This window comes from Theobroma umbraticum, unplaced genomic scaffold, assembly GCF_002168275.2.
Source record: "Theobroma umbraticum cultivar Fairchild unplaced genomic scaffold, ASM216827v3 scaffold_147.0, whole genome shotgun sequence".
Classification (NCBI taxonomy): Eukaryota; Viridiplantae; Streptophyta; class Magnoliopsida; order Malvales; family Malvaceae; genus Theobroma; species Theobroma umbraticum.
The window spans coordinates 5073837-5096220 of NW_018397259.1; the positions used below are offsets into that span (position 1 = coordinate 5073837).

At 33.4% G+C, this 22384-nt stretch overlaps 3 protein-coding genes across 4 annotated transcripts; all 3 read right to left on the reverse strand.

Moving 5' to 3' along the window:
* Positions 1 to 1394: 1394 nt before the first annotated feature.
* LOC110415829 (Fasciclin-like arabinogalactan family protein) lies at positions 1395 to 2635 on the reverse strand. The gene has a single exon (XM_021427575.1). The coding sequence runs from the start codon at positions 2298 to 2300 to the stop codon at positions 1563 to 1565; it is 738 nt and encodes a 245-aa protein (XP_021283250.1). The 5' UTR covers positions 2301 to 2635; the 3' UTR covers positions 1395 to 1562.
* Positions 2636 to 2744: 109 nt separating this feature from the next.
* LOC110415828 (cellulose synthase-like protein D3) lies at positions 2745 to 8862 on the reverse strand. 2 transcript variants are annotated; one of them, XM_021427574.2, is made up of 5 exons: positions 8307 to 8862; positions 8030 to 8212; positions 6592 to 7500; positions 4982 to 5789; positions 2745 to 4779 (listed from the first exon to the last, which is right to left on the reverse strand). In XM_021427574.2, exons 3-5 carry the CDS (start codon positions 7458 to 7460, stop codon positions 3022 to 3024), a joined length of 3435 nt encoding a protein of 1144 aa, XP_021283249.1. In that variant the 5' UTR covers positions 7461 to 7500; positions 8030 to 8212; positions 8307 to 8862; the 3' UTR covers positions 2745 to 3021. The 2 variants fall into 2 exon arrangements, with proteins under 2 accessions (XP_021283249.1, XP_021283248.1); XM_021427573.2 differs by lacking the exon at positions 8030 to 8212.
* A 4865-nt stretch (positions 8863 to 13727) lies between these two features.
* LOC110415919 (exosome complex component RRP45A-like) lies at positions 13728 to 20824 on the reverse strand. Its single transcript, XM_021427699.2, has 10 exons — positions 20625 to 20824; positions 20360 to 20513; positions 19452 to 19661; positions 19163 to 19258; positions 18934 to 19048; positions 17373 to 17453; positions 17078 to 17266; positions 15866 to 16131; positions 14825 to 14883; positions 13728 to 14128 (listed from the first exon to the last, which is right to left on the reverse strand). The coding sequence occupies exons 2-10, from the start codon at positions 20494 to 20496 to the stop codon at positions 13920 to 13922; spliced, it is 1362 nt and encodes a 453-aa protein (XP_021283374.1). The 5' UTR covers positions 20497 to 20513; positions 20625 to 20824; the 3' UTR covers positions 13728 to 13919.
* Between the last annotated feature and the right edge of the window lie 1560 nt (positions 20825 to 22384).

A 22384-nucleotide genomic window follows, 5' to 3' on the forward strand; every position in this document is an offset into this window, starting at 1 on the left:
CATGAGTTAATGGCTTTGTTTATCATATGGCTTGGTATGTCTTTCTAAGTGTTCGGATGATTGAATCTCCTCTTCAACTATTCCTTGTGCAATCAAAAGGAAAGCTCATACCTTTAGCAATCTTGATTGCATAAGGACTAATTGAAGAGAGATTCCATCATCTGGACAAGTTGAGAGGACATATATAGCCAACTACATGATCAACAAAGCCACTAACTCATGAGCGTGATCTAGATATTTAAGAGGATTACTTTTGCCTTTAATATTGAATTTCTTATAAAAGAGCCCTACTCAATTAAAGGAGCGTGTTACTTTGGAAGCTTGAACTTGGCTCTTAAATAGGTTTACAAAAAACTCCTTTACACTCTCCTCTTCCTTAGAAAGTATGATGGAACGAAAGTTGTCTCTCCCAACATAAGGAAATTTCAAAAAAATGCACATATCTTCAAGAGTAAAAGTAAAATTTCCCCAAGCAGCAACTATAGTATGTAAAAAAGTACTCAATCTTGCAAGTATAGCACGGCATACTTCAATTTTGGCCTCCCTACGAATACAAGAGTTTAAAGGTGACTTTTACAGCATCAAGTACTCTGGCATTGTTGAGAGTAGTCATATAGGTGGAATTCTTCAAGACTCTCTCTATCCATTCATCCTAACCTTGGATACATTGTGAGTTAGATCTAAATTTAGTGATAAAAAGTGGAAATTCATCACGTTCAATTCAATACCGATGCTCTTAGGATGGAACACCTTAAATTTAAAATAGCTTCACTACAAATACAGTGCCAATAATAGCCAGCAAACGCATATGGATGCAAACTTTGGTGGTCAACAGTGAAGAATAAGAAAGGTGGAGAAAACGGCAGAGTACGATAAACGGAAAAAGTAAAGTAGAGAGAATATTTGAGAGAGCTTTGAGAGAGTTTAATTTGAGAGTGATCTTTGTTGTATTTTTTATTATTTTGTGATCACCTCTCAACCTTCCAAACTCTCATATTTATAGCAAATAAAAGTGGTAGTTAGTAAACAGAAAGTTCCTTTAGGAGAACATATTCAATTATTGAAGGCCATGCTTGTTATAGAAAGAGCATGTTCATTATGAAAATGACATCTTATGAGAAAAGTACATTAAAAAAAAACAATTTATTGGATGTTAAGAGAATGAGCACGTAATTAGATAGTGAACATAAGTTTTGAATAGTGGAGTAATAACACTTGATAATACATTACGTGTACTTCAAAAAAAAGTTAAAAAAAATTCTCTTAACTACTTCCACATCTAAGTCATCAAGCCGGACTCGTTATAACATTCTAAACATAAAAATAAGTCAGTGAATCCTATCACTCATTTTGAGTTATTTTCACTTCCAACATAGTTGTTCTATGTTGTTCCCATAACATAATACAATATTTAAAAAAATAATAGTTAATCAAAATTAAGCACACCATGCAATTATACACTGAATTTGAGGCTGAAACATACATAAAAAATCTTACCAACCATCAATAAGCACATTTACAAGTTGAAATATTTAAGTTTTTTTCAAATTTTTCATAAACTTTCACATGGAAACTCCAATTATTGATACTACCAAAAGAGTCCCTGTAAATTTCAACAGTTTGCTATCTGATAGAAACTGTGAAGATCCTGATTTATTTTGGCTGCTATCAGCTGTTTGCGGGGCAGGCACAGGAGAATCATCAGAGAAAGGAAAAATTGGAGCTGGTGATGGTGGCGCAGCCACCGGAGAGGGTGATGCTGCAGAACCCGTGCTGTTAGAGCAAGTAGACAGGGGAGTGTTACTTCCTGGCAACTTTACTGCACTCAACACCCCATCAATGCCATGGCACCGGATGGAAGATCTTGCAGTGCATATATTTGGGCTAATGATTCTCACATCGTTGAGGAAGAAACTCCTCCTGCCACCACCGTTTGAAATCTTGAGCATGTACTCCGGCTCTGAACTGGGAAGAATTGAACCTGTTGGAATGTATTGAAGATTCTCAAAAAGCAAAGGGGAGGGTATTGAATGGCGATATAAGAAGGCAGAAACTGCAGAGTGTGGAATTATTGTTTTTGACAACATCCGGTCATTGGGCATCAAGAAAGTGACATTTCCATGAATTTTTGGATCGAGAGGGACCATGTTGATCAGCATGACGAAGGTGAAGTAGTTAGCCTTCTGCATTTCTTCAATGGCGACGCCTAGATCTTGATTCCTTGGAGGAATGTTCGTAGCAGATGTTGATTGGAAGAGTGCCATGAGAAGAACAACCAAGGTGATGATACAAGTTGCCATCAGCTTGGCGGTTTATGTGGTGATCAGCAGAGGAAATTTTCTCTTGTTTATTTTCTGGTGTTGTTATAAAGGGAGCATGGTTAATGGAGGAATCGAGGTTAGATTAGGCATGCTTATGTGCTGCCTCAACCACTGACTTCATACTTCCTGCATGTTGATTTAAGAATTCGTTGTCCAAGTAACCTAACGTTGTTAAAGATTCGGAAGACGCAGGCCTCTGGAAAGAGTTGTAGATCATAAACAACCCATCTCTGTTGCACGCCTGCAAGATTTTATAAGTTCAAAACTTTTGAAGAATAACTACTACTATTTAGAGGTGGTAATTAGACTGGTCAAGGCGAGTCATTTTAAATTGAAAAATAATTGAATTCTCTTGGGTTCAGATCGTTTTGCATTCGAGGTTGACGTTTATATCAAAGTTACAAAATGAATGCATCATAAAGATAGTCATCCAGAAAAAATTGAGGTACTATTGAGTAATCCATGTAAAAATCATACAGTAAGAACAAAATAGCAGGGAAACCAGTTTCCATTCTTCGGATCCCATCCAACCTCACTAAAATTGCTGCAAGTTACTGTTAAGGTACATTCCAATGGGCACATGATATACAACATGCCTAGTCTTTTAACCAGCATAATCTGCTTGCATGAAAGGGAAAAAAAAAAGAATAAATAAAGGAATATCATTGAACTGATTCACCTTAACATAAAGAATGTCCAATCAAGGGAACTGGAATGAGCCTCCAATTTGGCTGGTACCAGATGGGGGGTTGATTGCCACCCAAAGGAGGGATATGGTGATGGCAATAAGACCTGACCATACAAAAACAATGGTAGGTGTCCTCCCTCTTCGTCCCATAAGCCCTTTAGCAAAAGGATAGAGATGAGCCAAAACCCAGAAACTGAAGAAAACTCCACCTAGAAGACGACTCCACTGTGGAATAACACTGTAAATTGTTCGGCTAAACCCGACTGCTATTGCTATTAAGTTGACCATCATGATCGTGATTGGTGGTATCATCAAAGAAGTCCATTTGACAGTGTAGAGATCAGCAAACTCATCATCCACATCATCTCCCGCTGATTTTGATGTCAAGGTGAAAGAAATCTCAATCCCAGCAATCACTTTCAAGAGCCCCTGAAGCACAGCAGCAAGATGAGCACTTGTCCCCCCAATCAACCAAAACTGCTCATTTCTCCACCATTCTTCTAACTCAATGCCAGACCACTTAATTTCAAGCACAGCTAACAAACAAAGAGTCACTGTAATGATGAGGAGGTAAGTAAGGAAAGTGACATTGAGGGTCTGAACAATGAACTGGCCAGAGAAAAGGGAAAGTGCAGGGAGGAAACAGTAGACAATCAGGAAAATGGAGGTGAAGGGATAGATTCCAACGTTAAGATATGCAATCCTCTGCAGCAACTTCATTCTTGGGCTAGCAAGGAAGGCATTGTTACGGGAAAAGAAAATCTCAACAGAACCAGTAGCCCAACGCAGGACTTGGTGAAGCCTATCAGTGAGATTGATTGGAGCAGTTCCACGGAAAGCATCTCGCTTGGTCACACAATAAACTGATTTCCATCCTCTGTTGTGCATTCTATACCCAGTGACCACATCTTCAGTAACAGACCCATAAATCCACCCAACACGGTGTCCCCATTCAGTCTTGTCCTCATACCAGCATGAAATGACACTGATTGCCTCTGCAACAGTTGAGGCATCAAGAAGTTCACGAGGAATAGTGAGAGCACCAGGTGGGCGCCCATTCTTCACAGCTGGGTGATCTGCAAGGGGACGACCTTGAAACTCAGCAACTGGAATTGAATCAATGAGAAATGTCGAGTTCCCAAACCTCTTAGGAAGCAGGGAGAGATTCATTTCCTCATCATCAGAATCGCCCATTCTCAGAGCATGGTTTTCCTCTGGAGTGTGTGCCATTGAGGAATGCTTCTTGTTACGACCAAAAAAGCAGCAACTGCAGCAACCAGGATGGTGTTCTTTTGATCGAGGTGGGTCAAAGCCATAAAGGGCAACCCTTCGAAAGAGACATCCAGTTCCGACATAGACAGGGCCCATAAGACCATCAAGGGCTCGCATGTTCACATCAAAGAAAACGGTATTGTGATTGGCATATCGATCAGAAGGGTCAATACCCTCAAACCTCTGAGGGAACTGGACATAACAAATGCGGTCACCTCCTCGATCCATCATAAAGCACATGCCTTCCCTCATTGCCTGAGAGTTGTAGATATAGTGATCACAGTCAAGGTTCAGGATGAATGGGCCATTGGACATAATTGCAGATGCCCGAACCAGGGCATTCATGGCACCTGCCTTCTTATTGTGATCATAGCCTGGGCGCTTCTCACGAGAAACATAAACAAGCAATGGGAGACGAATATCAACATCAGTGAGATCAATGAGCCTATCATCAGCAGTTCCATGTAGCGGTTCATCACTGGGAGGTTTCAACATCACCTGTGCAAACAAAAATTAAGAAAAAAGAAAGAAAATATCAGCATCACATTGTCAGCTTATCTCAACTTCACTTTTCCCCTAAATGAAAAACCTCTTAAAACTCATTATTACCAATTTAAAGCACAAAAAAGGGTGAAAATATGTTCATACAATCTACTAGTTGAAAATGTGAAAAATAACATATTTTAATAATAACAAATACCTGAATTATACCAGCATGGTCACCCCGAGAGTGCTCAGGCGCTGCATTCAACCAAGTTCCTGGCCAATGAGTTCCATCAGCCATCCATGTTGCTTTTGGAATCTTCACACTCTCTACAGGTTCATCTTCCCTATTCTGTCTCTGAAGCTTCATTGCCTTGATTTCCTCCCTTGCATGATAGGCATCAGACCTACGGCGGATGGAGTCTGGCAAACTATTGATACGGACCTTGAATTCATCATACTCACGTTTAACTCGTCGACGGTCCTTGACAAAATCTGGTTTGACTTTATTCTTGTAAGGATCCCTCTTCAGATTGAAGTAAGATTCTGGATTCCTGGGTTCAATATCATGTTTACGGCAAAATGGAACCCATATATTAGCAAAACTTGCTGCTTCTGCCATGGCCTCGAATGTTAAAAGTGCTCCTCCATCATCAGAAACATAACAAGCAAGTTTTTCAACAGGGTAATCTGCAGCTAGAATCGACAAGATAGTGTTTGCAGTGACAAGAGGTGGTTCTTTCTCTGGATCTGCAGTTGAAACAAAGACATCTATGCCTGGCAGATCAGATTTTCCAGTAGGGTTGCTAGGGCTTGGTGTTTCAAATTTGTCCTTCAACACATTAAGATCTGTAGCACGATTGACTGGGCAGAGCTTGGGCAGTTGGTCAAGAAGCCATGAAAAAGCAAACCAAATTTCACAAACCACAGACATTCCCCATAGCCAAACTGCATCATTGTTTGGATGGTTGACCCTCCAAGCCAAAAACAATGCAAGAACAACAACTCGCAAAAAAATTAGAAGCCTGCAAGCGTACATGACACAGAAAGCAAAGTTAGTGAATGATAAAAATCATAATGTTACCAACAACGAAGACATGAATGCATGCAATGCATATGAAAAACTCTTAAGTAGAAATGGAAATGGTCCATGACTTGTTAAAGAAAACTAAGATGAAATTTTGCAACAAGTAAGTAAAAGGTTCCAATGAGCTGGTTAGTATAGTGTCTAGGAAGTCTATCAGTGACCTGGACTCTATTCTGTTTCCCTAAGCACTACTGCATGATTATACATATGTTGTGCGTGAATATGTATTATTAATTCATCTTTTAATTTACAGTTTTTAAGCAGATAAAAGAGAATTTTTTTAATTTACAAGCAATTTAATAATAAGAAAATTAGGAAATAAACATAAAGTTAAAAGAATATCATGAATGATATAAATTCACTTTTGAGAGAATTCTTTTCCATTTACAAGATATAACTGCATAATTTTAACCTCATAAATCAGCAGACCCACTCATATGCAGGTTTTTTTTTAAAAAAATAAAAAACAAAGAAAGGTTAAAAGGTAAATGAAACAAAGAGGAGAAACAGGATTAACATAATTTTCACCTTCCTAGATTTATTAATATGTTGTGCAATCATGTTAAGCTACTGTGCATACGCATATCATTTAGCAGGGTACTTCCCGTTCCTGTGCTAGCTTGGACAGAAATGTGGCAGTACAAAACCTTAAACCTTCAAATGTGTAATTGCCATAGTAAAATCCAAAAACATATAGAAGAAATATAACATTATGAACAACCCAGAAATGAGGACTATACCGATATGGGCTAAGAACAGCCGCCGGTATTTTTAATTTCCTAGTAAGTGGCCTCCAGGGTTTGCTTATCAACTCTTGTGGCTCAACAACTTCATCATCGTTTCCATTTCCTAGATTACCATCCTTTGGCCATATAGCATTGCCATAACCATAAGTCCCTCTAGTCTCAAACAGCCAACGATTGTGATCAAAATCTCCCGTTTGACTCCTCATCAGCACTGACTTAGTTGACTTCATTAAGGACAACCTCCTCTCCATTTTGGACATCGTACCAGGCGGAGGAAGCGGAAGTGGCCTAGCATTATTATCTACAGCTGTTTCATCCAGATCTGTGTTCTTATATGGCTCCTTACATCCAGGGCACATTCCACCCCCTGTTTTAACTGCATCAATATAACAATCCCGACAAATTTTGAAATCACACTCACAAGGGAGAATATCTGCACCACGTTCATCACTCATCACCTTAGCATCACACCCAGGGATTGCACATGAAGATCCTTTTGCACCAGCCATCTGGGGATGGTTTGCTTCAGACTCAATCACCTTGTCCATGAGATGAGCTCTTGTAACACTATTGAATCCACCAGTAAAAAGTGAATTCGATACATATTGCTCTTCAACCTTTTGAGAAATAGAAGGGTCCATGGGTTGGTTGTCAGGGGTGGGTGGTATATGCACTGTATAGTTCATGAAATCACTAGTACCAAGCTCACTATCAAGATCATCCCTTGAATAGCTCACATAACGACCCGAGGAAGTTCTCCGGCCAAATGTCACAGTTGGAGGTATTGGAGGCTTATGTGACTCTGCTGCATCAGAGGAAATCGATAAAGATGATCGGCTCCCTTTGAAAGACTTTGATGCCATTTTTTAGCACTACCAGAGAATTATCCTTAGACCTTAGATCCTGAATTTCCACAACACAAGAAAATATTATCAGTAGAAGCACTACTAGAGATTTCGCAACAGACGATCAAGCATTGCAAAAGAAATTATATACCGAAAACTACAATCTGATCCTCTATTTGATTGTCAATATCACCAGGAAAGCAAACTTAAGAACCACCAATGATTTGGAGATTTGAACACTAGATAGTAAAGATATATAAATTATATGACTAACTTCAAATTAATTCAACATCAGCGAATAAAAATCGAAGAACTCGCTATACAGTAGCAGATCGTTCCTTAACTGTCAAACAAGATTTTTAGCTGCCAAGAAAAAGTAGCTACAATAAGGACTCGACTCAGTTGGGCAGACAGTTTTCGCCAAGAACGATAATTCAAGAACTTTCCCTCGGTTTCCTACAGTTTCTTAGCAACCAAACAAAAAATCTTCGCCTTCGTCTACACCACTAAAAACATCAAACACGGCACCAAGTCTAATAGACAATCTAAGAAAAAAAAAGGAAGTAAACAAAGGTAAATCAATATACCTCGAAACCAAATCTCAACTTCAACCCCCACCAAAAATCCAAGCAAAACACTCTGAGTAGAGAAAAGGGTACCTCTGAATAGCCAAATCAAAAAATACCCTTTTTCCAAAACCTCATATTTTCCCTCTGTTTCTCCCACATTGCCCGGCCAACCAAACAAAAGACCCCAAAGACCCAATTTACCTTTAAGGAAGAAATGATCAAAACATATCTAAAACAAAGCAAAATACAGATCTTAGACTTAGCATTAGAAAAACCACCACAATAAAAAGCTCACCTTTTTGTTTCTGTCTACTTATAAAAACCTGATGAAGTCTTTAAAAGGATTTTTTTTATTAGATCCCTTCGTCCAATCTTGACAAAGCCTTGTTTGGGGACCTCTTAAAAATCTGAACAATTCAAACTCCTTCTGTCGGTCTCCAACTGTTGTCTATTAAAACTTGTAAGAAAAGAGAGAGAGAGAGAGAGAGAGACTAAGTCGTGAGAAGCAAAAACTACAAGCACTAAGACATCACGATTGTTGGACTTTATAGTTGTTTAATGTTATATAAAAAGAAAAACACGCCATGTTTCTGCATCTAGCTTTGCTGAGTTGGGTTTTGGAAAGAGAAGTTTCTGTGTAATGGGGTTTTCTGAGAAGTGGTGAAGTGAAGAAGAAGAGAACGTGTGAAAAGATTATTAAAAACTATGAGTTGGTCTTTTGTTGGATCGCCGGCTACTAAAAATGTAACAGACTGCCCCTGATAGGCTCTCTATTTTTATGAGTGTGGGATTTGGTTTTCCTTTTTCCTGCTTTGGGACAGGGTTTAGGTGTTGGCGTTGGACAAGATGGAGAAAATTTTGGGTTGCTTTCTTATTACCAAAAGCTGAAGAAAAAGACTCATTAGTCATTAAAGAGGTTGATTGGCTTTTGGATTAGATTAAGAGGGAAGGGTTTTATGGGAAGTTTGAAGCAAGAATGAGAAAGATAAGATTAAAGGGTATCAAAGGAGATGAAAAGTTTTTTGCATAATGTGAAGGAATATACAATCCCAAAAGTTCATGTGACCAAGCTGACATTTCCATCATCCTTTTTTTGATTTATTTCGTCATGAGGTGGATTTTGTTTTCTTTTAAGAGAGAGAGGGAAAACAGAATGTTTAAAGAAGTAGAAGATGAGCATGCAAATGGGGTCATAATATATGATTGGGATCATGGTGAAATCAAATGGTACATGAAAAATCTTGTTGGGTTATAATTCTTTGCTTAGTGAAATGACTTTATCCATTGCAATAACACCAACTTTGGGTGGAACTTGATGATGTAAAAGATTCATGTGACTCCCCATGATGAATTATATTCTAATATTTAAGTGTATTAATTTACTTATAAGATATTCAAATTCGACTTTCCTAATTCTAAATATTTGATTTTGACTCAAATTATTACTAAGTTCAAATAAAATTTGAATAACCCTTAATTTGAGATTAACATGAAAAATCCTATTACAAAAAAGAGAGTAAATTCTTATGTTGATTTTTATTATTTTAAAAAATTTGCAAACAATATTGTTAACAATTCAATGTTATTTCAGAAAATTTTCTAAAGTTTGCATACAATATTGTTAATAATTCAATGTCTTTGCTTCATTTTTTGTTTGGCCAATTGGTTCTGGCATTAAGGTGTTATTATACTTGGATTAAAATTGAATAATTCCAATGAATGAGACTTGCTACGAAAAATAAGTAAACCCAAATGAAGAACAAGAAGCAACTGAGTAAAACCTTGAATCGTGGCTTCTCGGTGTAAACGTGTTGACGTGTCAAATGCTAGTTGTTATTTAGCTGTACTCCTTTGCAAGATTTACCAATCCTCTACGAATGTAGACAAGGATATTAACTGCAATCGTTATCCACTGGCCTCTAAAAAACTGCCAGTTGTCACCTTCCCGTTTTTATGATTGGTTCTTTATTGGGAAATGTATTTTTAGCTCCTTGATACTTTTGGGTTCCTGAAATGCCCTTATGTAATTATTAGGGGTTTAATGTTGGATTTCCAAAACAGCCAATGGGTTATAGCTGATTTACAGAAGTGCCATTGGAATTTCTGAATGCGCAAAGAGCGGAATGATTAGCGCGTGCCCCGTCCCGTCTGCTCTATTCGCTATGGATATTCCTCCCAAGAATGTCAGATTCACATTCTTTATGGCGCGTATCACCTACTCTCTGTGATTGTTTTAATATTTTTATTTAGTTTTCATGTTCATGGATTATGTTGGATCACGTTCAATCCGATCTAATTAGCCCACCATTTTATATATATATATATATATATATATAAAGTCAGTGTTTATTAGGTATTAATTTTTTATTAAATATTTAAATACTTTTAATTTATTTTTAATGAATTTAAAATAAATAAAAATTTATTAATTATTAATATACTGATATTTTAAGGACATAATATTTTCAAAAAATCTCTAAACTATTATTCAAATAACATTTTATTTTTTTATTATTTTTAATTAAATTTTTATATTTTTATTTTAATTTAAATAAACTTTTATGATTGACTGTTGATTAACAGTTATTAATCAAATCGTAAATTATTATTTTCAATCGCGTAATATTAATTTAATATATTAATATATCATAATAAATAATGACGTGATATGTTTATATATCACAATAACATTATCACATGACATATTTATTATTCACATCAACATTATTCGGATATAAAAATGATAAATGATTTTTAATTAATAATAATTTATTAATAATTTTATTTAATCTAAAATATATATAAAAACTTAATTAAAAAGACTAAAAAATAAAATTTTATTTAAATATTTTTTAAACAATTCAAAAACTTTTAAAAATATTATACTTATTTTAAAATTCAATTTAATCAAATCAACTAAAATCAATCTAGAAGGGCTGGTTTAGAGAAATGGTCCGACCCTTATAACGCCAATGTGGCTCAATTTATGCGTTTCTAATTGTTTTGTTTATATAAAGATTCTTTGGAATCATTAACTTAACCTGTTCGTTGTATAGGGCCTCACTGAATTTTATCATGGTGTACGAAAGCCAAAACTATAAGTTTCAAGGGTATCGGGCAAAATACAAATTAAGTATCATCGGTAAGCATAGATTTAGAATATTTATTTAATGAGGTATGGTACTTATAAAATTTATTACTAGTTATTTTCTATAATTTCATAATAAAATACAAAAATAAGTTAGATTAAATTTCATCAATTTTGATTCAAAATACTCATTATATTAACAAAAGTGATTATTTTACTTCTATATGCAATCGTTATAATAATAACGGTAATACTTTTTTTTAACAAATTTACTCATACATTTGATTAATTTAAAAACCTCAAAACTAAAAACAAAAGATTAAGAAAAAAGTGAAAATTATTTATTTTTATTTATTTTTTATTTTTTATTAAATAAGGGAAAAATAAATTTTCCTTTGAAATTCAAATAAAAAAAAGTATAAACAAAAAGCATGTGTTGCACTGAATCAATGTTGCCAATTCAACATCATCACAAGAGGCCCACAAGTTGAATTAACTTTCAGACTTGTGAGACCAAAAATAGCGATTAAACTAGTCCATTACCTTCTAACTATTAATAGAAATACAAATAAATTGGAAACGATGATTTTATTTAATTAATCTTAATAAATAATATTATATTATATAATTTATCGAGTCTGAGCTTGGGAAATATAATAGGAATCAATTTGATACGAAAGGTTGGGGATCAATTACGGTTGATCAATACATTTTAATTTCGTGTTTGAGCTTGAGCAAAATTTTACTAACTTGTGAAGAATTTAATATATATAATATAGAATCCATGTCTATAAAAGATTCACCATTGAAAGTTGACTATTGAATTTTTAATAATAACATTTTTACAAGTGCTTAATTGGTATTGTAAAAATTATTTGATATATTATATATTGAGATTTACATCATTTTTAGTAAAAAAAAAATTAAATGCGATTCTTTGTCATGTCAGATTCATGTAATATTATGTAATAACTTAAATACTCAAGTGCAATTAAATAAATAACACGTGATTTATCAAACGAAAGTGTATGTTTATTTGTGCAAAGAGAAAGAAAAAGAAGAAGCATTTGGCGAAATATATGTATGTAATGTGGGTACAGTAAAGCCATTGTAGAACAATAAAGATAGCACTAATATAAAAAAATAAAGCACTAAATTAAAGATAAACAAAGAGAGGACATTGTAATTGATTATCCTTTGAATCAGTCATCAAGACATCATTTCAATGCTGCGGTGTGAAAGAAATGGCTTTGCAAAAGGGGTAAGCAGCAATACAAAGTACAGAGACTTTATTAATTACAAAAATTTAAACTTTTAATTTCAAATATTTCAAAGTACAAATCACTAAAAGAATTTATATAAGAGGGATTATCGAATTGTTTTAATTTAAATGTGCTCTTTGGTAACTTTCAGTGATGTAATATATAAATTAATTGCTATAATATATATATATATATATAACATATGCGTGTGAATCTGATAAGGAACAGATAGTGAAAAGAGTTTTCCATTCTAACTTCTGCGGCTGTTAAGATAGGAGACTTCAGTTTCCGTGTGATCACATTTCTTTGACTTGGGCTGCCTTTTGGCAAAATCATATTTTCCATTTCTTTCGGATTCTGACTCTGCTATAATATATAAATGAAAAAGTCTAAAACTTATCACTCTTTATGCACAGGTAATAAATTTTAAAATCTCTATCTCTGCTTAATAGATTAAAACATGTGTATTTAGTTCAAAAAAAATCTGTCAATAAATTAAATTTAAACATAGTTATATAAAATAATAATCTAAAATATAATTTACCCGTGTTAATTTTTTTTCTTATGCTTCTTAATTTCCAGCAACATTGTTGAAATTATACGATTAAATATATAATTTTTCGATGATGATGGTAACTTTTGAAAGTAACTTGTAATATTTTAGGCTAAAATGGAGAAATCCGTTCAAAGTTCAAAGTTGGTAGTCCGTATATGAAAACATATTACGTATTGAGTTAAAAAAAAAAGTAATTGATATTGTTTTGTTTATTTTTATATTATTTGATTATTCAAAAAATGACATGAAATATAAATTAACAATATTTATGAATAATTCAAGTAATCCAACTGTTGAACATTAAAATTTTCTTTCAAAGATGTACAATGAAAAGTAACTCTTGATCTTTACAATGCAGCATCGGCTATGGTTGAGTAGCCAGAGGGAAGCTTTATCTTATTGAATGGTGGAAGAAATTTAAAAAGGAATGATGATTGCCTACTGAATTTGAACGGCATTGAATTCATGGCTTGCACGTCTCAGGTTGACCTCTGCTGTGGTCCCGCAACCGCGTTACCTTATATTGCTATTACACTAAGAACAGATGCACCCCACCGCCACTCTGCTTTTTCCCTAGGCAGGGGCATATGCTTCATCATCAATTCATGTGCATTATTAACTTAGTTATTGTTTTATTATTCACACCTCTTTTTCATTGCCAAGATTTGGAAGCCTAAAAGAAATATTCACACTCCAGCCCAGGCTGAAAAGTTGTATATTCGTTTGGAGTTGCAGGCCTTTCACCATAATGACCTGATGATAGAGGCTCCCCATTTCTCCTTTCATTCCCAGTAAAACTATTGTCAACCATTATTTGAATTATCCAATTATTTCTATTTATTTATTTCACTCATTTAAACTTACTAACTGTTTTAGCTTTTAGGAACAAAAAATTAACTGAATTTCATGAAGAATCCTCTAAGATTTGCTTTAACTAATAACTTAGCAACTTACAAGCAAACATGTGTGAAATGTTAAAGATGTAACGGATATGTTCTCAAATTAAATCATGGAGGATCCCTTCTTTTTCCTCTTGTTCTTAGGTTTTACAGCATCTTTCAATGTTTTCTGCCCTTTAGTCTGCATTTCAGTTTCAGATGCATCAACAGCTGACGATTTTGGATTAGCATCTCTGTACGGCTCCTCTCCTTCAGCTTCACCAGGCTTTTCCTCACCACTTGACCCCTGTTTCTTATTGCGAGTTGATAAACCTACAAATTCCACAGGTGAGAAGACAGATCAACTTGTGGTTTACGCTAAACTAATGACTTCTTTCCAAGTTCTTCAGATAAAAACAACCCCATTTGCAGCCCAGTTGTTCGACAGTAAAGAAGTCTTTCATTCAAAAGAAAGTGTAAATAATTATTCATCAGGTACAACGGTATTCTAGTTTTGCAGGAAATGGACTTTCATAAAGTTGACGTCATTTTATGTAAGGTTAGATCCTATTCCTAAACCAAGAGATGTTCAGATACGGTAAAAGTAAAGGACCAACCTAGCAATGGTGGTACTCTAGCAACTTAACTTTCAGATAATTGGTCTTGGTTGTTAACAGCATTAGGCTTTTGTCTTTTGAGTTTCTATCCACACATCTAAGACTATGATATAAATCAAAGCCTATGTCTGATTAAGATCCCGACTGCACCACTTTTATGTTTATGAGAAACAAAGATTATTCAAGGAGAGAATGTACATCCACTGACTTGGATACCATGAACAGGAGGGTAAGTAATAGTTATGTCAACTTGTGCAAAATAAAGCCAGCGGCTGGATCCTAACTTGAAGGTAATGAATGAGACCAAGCACTTAAATGAGGATGGTAAAAGTTCACTAGTAAGAAGTTAGAGAAACACACACTGATCATTTTAAAGTAGGGGAACCAAAAAAAAGAAAAAAAAAATGCATACCTTGCGAAGCTAATGAAGCTTTCAAAAATTCTGGATCAACACCTTTTGAGTAAGGATCCCTGAGGAGCAAGAAAAAGTTTTAGCATTAGTTAAAAGAGTTCAATGAATTAAAACGTAAAGACAGAAAGCCTCTGGTTCTTTAACTTCCGACAAAATCATATCTTATCACATAACACAAATAGAACAAAAAAAAAAAAATGCAGCTAAACATTAAGAAAGGACTTAACCATGCACAATATATCCCAATGAAGACAGGTTACAGAATATATCCCAAAAATTGATTGAATGGCAGGCAATTCTCCTAGCCATATACTGAAGGAGTGCAAGATTTCTATAAATAAGTTCCAAGCACAAAGCATTATGCGAGAAAGTAAAGCTTACTTGATGATACATGCAACAAACATCATCAATGTGCTGCTCACTCTTTTTGCTATAGTTTCAGTTTAACTGTCATATCAAGTTTTTCAATGTGGTAAACTTGTCAACTATTGTGGTAAACTTGTCAAATATCCACCACTTAAAGTAAATAGACAGTGTATTTTAGATAAAACCAGCTCAAACAAATTTCATGCATATTTTGAAACTATACTCAAGCTTTGATAGCATAATGAAGTTGTAGCCTTTTTAGTAAAAACCTTTCAAAAAAAAAAATCCTTAAAAACAAGAAACATGCATAAATAATAAACCAGCAAAACAAATAAGAAAAATAATATTGCACTGCATTTGAAAATTTAGAAAGGTATATGCATCCATTGTTCTAGTCAAAACAAGGTTTGAATCATACTGAACCCTAAATAATTGGTCCCTATTGATAAATTCTTCAAAATTTTGTTATAATGCGAAATTATAGAACAAGAAAAAGAAATTAAAACATATAACAAAGGAACACTAAATTGAAATGCATAGAAAAGATAAGGAACTATAAAGGGGCTAAGGTTCTTTTCACAATTTTGGTTAAAATAGAATTCAAAAGTCCCAAAACTAAGTAAATATACAAATTATATATAAGAATATATGAATATTGACATGCTAAAATCTTACCAACTAAGTGGGCCACGGGTAAAATTGATACCATTGCCATCTGTCCCTCTTCTCAGTGCAGATAATTTTGAATCAACCTCATCATCATTACTTTGACTTATACAGCTTTCCCTCGATACAAGTTTTAATCTCTCCATGTATTGACCTGCCACCTCAATGCCCTTATTATCAATAGATTGGTTTTGGCTCTCTTTTATATTATTACCCCCACAACTAGGCTCACGCTTGATCTTTTGTAAAGCTCTTTCTGAGTTGTATGCTTCAACCTACATCAATTTATTGGACAAGTATTATTCTGGGCAGACGATAAAAGCTCGATGAGCAAAACACTTCTCGAAACAAGTAACAAGATCAAAGAGGAAGAAATTTTTTCCCTCGCTAGATGCATATTAAAAAAAAAGTTGGAAAAGGGGTTTTGTATTGGATAGAAATTACATATATAAGAAAAAAGAAAATCGGTTAACCATCTAATTGCTGCACTTCTTGATTCCTCATAAGCTTTCCAATTTTTTTTTCTTTCTGGTTCAGTATTTCTCTGGGTTATGTCAGAAGCACTTGTGTCTCTGGGTTATGTCAGAAGCAGTTGTGTCCCTTCAATAGTTACAGAGAGATGATGGCAAAGAGGAGGAGTAACACGATCAGAGAACAATCTTATTTCCTAGCTTCAGAAAACAGCATATTTGCCATATTCAAAAGATTTTGCCGCTTCGTTTGGCAACTTAATCTTATTATGCATCAAAAATAGTAGATATGAACAAGTGGTGTAAATCAACCATATTGAGATGACAAAAAGTGCAAAGTTATATAGCAAAATGCATAATGAAATTTGATTAGAAATGAGCAAGTGCTTAAGATATTACACCAATTCAAACATAATTACTCAATATAAAAGTAAAACATGCATGTTGTTAACTATGCCAAGTAAATTTTTAATTCTTTAACAATATTTTTTGTTTTTTTAATCCAAATGCACTTCTTACTTTAAGCTTCTGGAACCAAGGAGTATGTGGTATAAATAATAACCAAAAAGAGTCTAATTCAATAGCATATTGCTGCAAATTCTCAAAAGAACGTTTCCTTGACAATTGTCTTCCATAGCTACCAATTAGAATCTATAAACGAATTATCATGGTATGCCAAGCAAGTAACTGAACGGTTGAGAAGCATTTTCCCTTAAGTTTCAACAGACTATCCTGAAGATAAAATACTTACTGCTTCTTTTATCTGCTTAGTTATACCCGCAGCCATTGTAATAGCAAGTTGCAAACATTGAATGATAACACTCTGACTGACACCTTCTCCTCCAGCTTTTTGAATTGCACAAATGTCACCATTTGCGTTAACAATAGCAATCATTCTTCCAGCCATTACAGCCTCCTCATTGTGGGTGGGATCTATCACCTTCATGACATCTCATCACATCAGAAATAAAGCACACAAACTTTAGCTTTGAACAAGATGTTTCCCTTACAAGTAGCCTGAAAGTTTCCGAAAAAGGTTTACTTACCACAATGCTTTCATCAATAAAAAATCCAAAAGTAATTGCTATTGGAAGATGATGTACTATCAAAGGAAGTGGCTCCATCATCTATCAAAAGAAAAGACATTATTAAGAACTACATGTTGCAATATACAACTTCGTCAAAAGCCTAAATTAAACAAAAGAGAAGCATAACAACAACAAATTAGTTATCTTCAATGCAAGAAACAAAATCATTAAACTCCTGATTTTTTTAAGGAGTAAGTTTTGTACATTGTGGATTACACCTGGATGAATAGGAATTTAAGGTTTTTAATAATAGTAAAAAGGGATGTGCTTATAGACTAAATGGGAAATAGTGGCAGCAAGTAGATCAGAAGTGGGCACATTTGACTTTGAGAGAGATTGAAACAAGGAGAATGACTTGCTCACTTCCACCAGAGCGAAACAGGTGACTAACTCATTTTTTTATGGAACAAGGGCCAAAAGGATGCCTTAATGACACAGATTATGATTTCAGATAAGAAATCAACCACAAAACACATTAAAACCATCTCAAACTCCAAAACACATGTAAGAGCTAAAACATCCAATGACTCTGGATTCTAGTGGATTATCAAAATAATTCTATTTACTTTAGCAGTTTTGTGCAGCAAGATTAAGCCATCTAATTGGGTTGAAATCATCCTAAAGGCTTATTTAGACAGAACTTAATAGCTCAGACCTGCAGCTGGATGCTTTTCTTAGTCCAGATTCAATTGAATTATTATGCTTTTATTGGGCTCAAACTAGCCCCTTTACAAGGGATTAAAACAGTCTGTGGGCAACTAGCACCAACTAAACAACTGCAGCTGAAGAGAGGTAAACCAGGTCAAGTCATTACCAAATGAAAACGCATCAAAGATCACCAACCGTTGAAAACTATTAACTTCTGGAAACAAGACATTCTTCAGAATCTACATATAGAACATATATTCATGACTTTTTTGTCTCTGCAACAGCATTACCATCGGACATTGCATGAGAATCATATTAGGATTAAAACGGACCATTGAACATTGCAATAGATATAACTTATGATAGAATGTATTATCTGCAATGAAGCGTCAACAACAAACTAGAGAACAGATTCCAAATTGATTAGAGAAATTAAGACATCTAAATTATATGATGGAAGCGCATATCCGTACTGGTAGATTTATAAGGAATAAGTACAATCCTTACTATAGTATATGTTGCCAGCCATCAAGCTTCAACAGAAAACCAGCCAACTGATTTCAAATATGAAAGAAAATAACATATTCCTGGCTGGTAAGTTCATAAGACATGAGTACAATCAAATAAATGAATTGATTCAAAGAAGGCATTTAGAACTTCACAAAATCTTTTTGTTAATCACAGCCTTTCTAATTTGGTGTAATTGCCTTAGTTTTTATTTTCCTTTGGCTGTGTAATTCTTATAAATGCAAAAGCATCAAAATGTAGGTCTAAAAAGTCACTAAATTCTTATCAACTTCAAACATATATTTTTCAACTAGAACAATAAATGCAGAAAAAAGGTTCAATACCAAGACATCTGGGAAATCACCTCAGGTGGATGTATTATTACTTCCTGACCATCTTCTCCTCCTAGTGAGCATTCAGGCCTTCGGAAGGTCATAAGTGCAGCCAAAGCAGCAATATTAGCAGCATCAACCAGGTTTCTGTTTCCAAAAAGGCATATTGGTAAAAGAAAATGTAAACATTTAACATTAGGGAGGAGAAAACAAGTAAATAATGATATTTGGCAAAACGCATAAGATGGACATTGGTCTTACCCCCCATTATCTAGGATGTGGAGATCAATACGGATGCCCCATACTAACTTGCCAGAAACAATGCAAAGTGATTCAGTATCTACAGCCCTACTTTCCCTGCAAGAGCGCTCTAAACCTTCAACTACATATACAAGTTTAGACTGTAATAAGCCACAATATAGATGCCACAACATTCCCAGCAGCTTGTAAATTGTGATATAATCTAAAAGAAACATCCATAATTAGCAAAATAGAATTACTAACATGTACTTGAGAATGATCTCTGTAACATTAATAAAAGAAAGATCACCTTAGACCACGATCTACTATACGTCCCAACTCAACAGCAGATTCTCCAGGACGGCCTGTCTCAAATGACAGATCAGCCATTGGCGAAAACTCCGTATAGATTGTAAGTATTCCTTCATTAGGCCGGTCTTGATAAGGCTGAACCAATTTAGCCGTCACAATGCCCATAACACGAGTCTGGCCCAGCTGCACCTCTGCCAACCCATCTTCACTGCAAAATACAACATAACAACAAACAACCATTGAACTGTCATCAGCATAACAACAAAGACTTGGTCTACCAGTTCTTACCCTTATTAGAAAGGTTGAGGTCTAAGGTTTAAATCCCCTTTTCTCCCTTACACTTCTGCAAATGTACCTACTAAACTAAGGTACCCTTTGGTTGTTGCTTTTTGCTTACATTAGGATTCATAAGCAAATATATTATCTGGATAATTAAAATTTAAAATTGTAGCTTCTTTTGGAAAACAAAACGCATGATTTTACTTTTATATAGAATAATTACATCAGAATTGTTGTTGAACTTTAATTACTTGTTCATTTTAATCAAGTAAAACAATTTACTTTCTACTGATTATTCTCGCATTTTAGAAATTGTTTAGAAAGCAAAAATAAATGGCCAAAAAATAATAGTTCACAAAGTAACAAATAAATAGAGCCTAATTTTCATTAGCATATATTCTAAACAATCATAGAGCAATATAATTCGCAGTTTCTTCATTTGAACTCTTCAAAAAAGTACCCAAAAAAAGCTTTTAGTTGAACCAAAGCATTGTTTCGGTTCTAAAATTGAAAACCCACATTATTAAACCAAACAGAACAGTTACAAACATCAAAAGCTGAAAAAACAAAAAGAACCCAGGAAATTTTACTAGCAGATAACATAAATAAAAGTAAGACTGTACTTGCCTGCCAAAGTTAATGATGATATTACGAAATTCAAAGGGTTTTCGACCATCTATTCTTATTTCCGAAAGCAAAGCTGTTTTGATGAAATTCTTCTCATTCACTGTCAAACGCCATGTGTTGGCCAACTTAGAATCCATCTTTCCTTCTCAATCCTCTGCAACAAATCGGCCAGGATATATTAGTGACTCATAAATGTGAAAACAAAGCAGCTGATTTTTTTTCTTTGAGACAATTCATCAAACAGCTTTAAGGGTTTGAAACGAGCCATTAGCGAGGGATTGAAACCCAGTGATCCAGTACATTCAGCAGGAAGCCTTAAATCTAATTAGAGGGGCCGAAATAAAATTTGGTATTTATAATTAAAACTATTTATCCAAAAAAAATTCAAAGTAAAAGTGAAAATAATGTAGAGAAACACTAAATTTATGTACAATTATAGCATGTATAACAGTTTATGAATTTCTTTTACTGAATAAAAATTTGATTTCAAATATAATAATTCATATTACATATAACAAGAATTGAATAAAATTTTTATTTTAATATAAAAAATAAAAGGGGCTTAAGATAATACTTTTTTTAAGAAAAGTTATAAGCAAAAATTATTTTTTTTCTCGAGATTCAATTTTTTTTTTTGAAAAGTGAATATTTTATGATTTAACTGTCTTTACTTGTTTAGCATAGAATAAAACCGGTTTGCACAATAATTAATTAATAATAATTTATATATTTGATTGATTGAAAGAAAAGCTCTAAATTTAAGGAATTTAAAAATCACATGTAATCATCCTTATTAAATATAAATTATAGGAAATTAAGTTAATAATGAAGTTTTAGCAAAAATAGTTGACAAGTTTATTATATATTTATCTACAGTATATATTTTAAAGAGGGGTTCAAAGCATAAATTTAACTTTCTTTGAGTTGAAAAGTCATTACACGACTGCATAACGATTCCTCTATTCTTTTGTCCTCCACCAAATGGCCATACTCGATAATAACTACTTCGCGCAAGTCCGGGTAAATTAATTTTTTTTAATAAAAATATTTTTAATTATTTTGTGAAATTACTATTTATATATAATAAAATCCAACATATTATATAAAAAAATTTTTCTTTAAACTTCCTCCATTATCATTGTCTTCTGACAGTTGTGATCAATTTGATACTCTTTTATGTCGATCAGATCTTTGGAGTTGGAGCGACAAAGAAAAAAGAAAGAGAGGAAAAAAAGAAAAAAATGAAAAGTTTAATAATGAATTATGAATATTTGCAATAAATTATTAAAAAATTAATATTTCAAACTAAAAAAATAAATTAGCTTTTTAATTATAAATTATTAATATTTTAAATAAATAATAATATTTTAATATTAAAAATGAAATTAAGATAAATAATCATATTAAAGTTTTAATTAAAAATTATTAATATTTTTAACAAATTATAAAAAATAATATTTCAAATTAAAAACAAAAAATTATAATAATTATATCTTTTTATCACATATTCATTTATCATTTCAAAGTTATTTTCATCAACCAAATATAAAAATAATATTAAAATTCAAATTTCTAAACTCTAGACCAAATTATATAATAATTATTATACTTTATTTTATTCTTACAAAATAATTAATATATTTTGATTTTATTTCATTTTACCGACCAAACATGCTGTAAAACGATTACCAAAAGCAATTGTTGTTGTTTGTGTCTACTAATTATTCCTAGAGTCAGAGGGAAAGGAGTAATTATTCTTTTTTATTTATTTAAGTAGTTAATTATTTTTTTGATAAATAAGTAGTTAATTATTAGGGTTTAAAGTCACACGTGAGTACATTCTATGCTTCTTGTTTTTTGAATTATTTATGCATAAATATGCTAGCAATTGTTTATTTTGAGTTACGTGACAGGAAATCGTCATCTATAAATCTCACCTTTAATGCACAAAATTTTTAAAATATATTCATGTAACAATAACTTATTGCTACCATTTCTCTATTATTCATTTATTTTCTAGAAAAT